Source organism: Pteropus alecto, unplaced genomic scaffold (assembly GCF_000325575.1).
Source record: "Pteropus alecto unplaced genomic scaffold, ASM32557v1 scaffold314, whole genome shotgun sequence".
Classification (NCBI taxonomy): Eukaryota; Metazoa; Chordata; class Mammalia; order Chiroptera; family Pteropodidae; genus Pteropus; species Pteropus alecto.
The window spans coordinates 614,464-616,053 of NW_006435849.1; the positions used below are offsets into that span (position 1 = coordinate 614,464).

The following is a 1,590-nucleotide window of genomic DNA, read 5'->3' on the forward strand; positions in this document are numbered from 1 at the left end:
AGGGTAAAGGGTTCTATGGGATGCTGGGGGCTTAGGCCAGGGCCCTTGGAAATAGAATTTCAGAGTCTGGGACCTTGGAGTCTCGGTGAAGCCTACGGACAGCAGGATTCAAGGGGCAGCAGGTCTCAGGGATTATGAGGCTACAGATTTCCCAAGAAATCTGATGCGAAGGTGCTAGGGTCCTGGGGTACCTCGGATCTGTCTCTGGTATAGAGGGACCAAGGTCTTGGCTCAGGGATAATCTCAATGTTGTAGTGGCTTGAGCCATAAATTTGGAAGGTCAATGGCACCTTGGGGTCTTGGATCCAGTGCTCTTAAAGCACCTTGGGGGTCACTCAGGGGTAGGGGCCAAGGGGTCAGAGGTCCGAGTTGTCATGAACATGCCATCTTCTGGGAGCTGGGCTTTAGGGGATTGGGGATCTGGGGGTACAAAGAAGCCAAATATTCCGGGACATTCTGGGGCTTGAAATCCAAGTCGAAGAGGGCTGAGGACTTGGGACCAGTGTCTTGGGGCCTGAGGTGTTGGTGGCCTTTAGTCCTCCATCTGGGGGTACTAGGAACTTCAGAGTCCTACATACGAGATCCAAAGCTCTTGGGAACACTGGGTGGGGGGGAGGGGGTCTATAGAGGTCTTTGATCTCTAGCTCCAGGAGTGTCTTGGAGTCTGACATCTGGATTTCGGGGGGAGGGGAGCCATGCTCTAAGTTGGGTCTCCTGTCATTTTGGTCAGAGAACATCTGTCGGAGCACGTGTAAGGACTCAGGGCATCTTAAGAGGGCTTGGTGTTTCAGGGGTCCTGGGGCTACGAGAACATCTCAGATATGGGTGACCCAGGTTTTAGGTGATCATTCAGGGACCATTCGGGGATGATCTGGGTCCTGTGGTTTCAAGATCTGGGAGTAACTGTATATAGGCAGATTCAGATACTGGCAACTCTTGCCTGTGGGACAGTGATCTGGGGGTTTGCTCAGACCCTGCGTTTGTCAGGGTCCCTGTGCCCCCAGGCCTGCGTGAGGCATGGAGCCTAGGAATGAATGCCTGGAGTCTCCTCAGTTTACGCCAGGGGTGGGGGAGAAGGGTGCAGGATGGGGACGCCAGAACTCAGGACGCCTGAGACCTCTTGGACAGACATCCCAATGAAGCTGTGTATGGGGTCTCTCAGTCCTAGATTTGGGGTCCAGGTTCCAGATCTGGGGTCTCTCAATCCAAACTCAAGGTCCAAGTTCCGGGTGTGCCTAGATTTGGGATCGGAATGGAGTCCGGGGTCCTGAACCGTCAATTTTGGGTCCTTGGTCTGGGGACTGGACCCGCTAGGCCGTCCTCACCGCGCTGCCTCCTCGTGGCGGCCCCCGCAGCCAGCACAGCCGCATCGCGCCGCGACCCAGTGGCAGGCGCGCAGGGGCGCATAGCAGCAGAGGCAGGGCACTGCCAGAGAAAGAGCAGCCAGCGCGGCCCAGCGTGCAGCGGGGCGCGGGTGGCCTGGCTCACAAGCGCACGGGTCCGAGAAGTCCCCTTCGGCGTCCGACAGGCAGTGGTAGAGCAAGCTCTCGGCGCACCACAGGCAGCTAAGGCGGCGCACCAGCAGGCGAC

The 1,590-nt window shown here is 57.5% G+C and overlaps 1 protein-coding gene across 1 annotated transcript in view; it reads right to left on the bottom strand.

Moving 5' to 3' along the window:
- Positions 1-1,590, bottom strand: part of SPRED3 (sprouty related EVH1 domain containing 3) — a 7,424-nt gene continuing 5,834 nt past the window's right edge. Inside the window, exon 7 of the mRNA XM_015589201.2 lies at positions 1-1,590. Coding sequence (XP_015444687.2) covers positions 1,322-1,590 — 269 coding nt within the window. The 3' untranslated portion in view covers positions 1-1,321.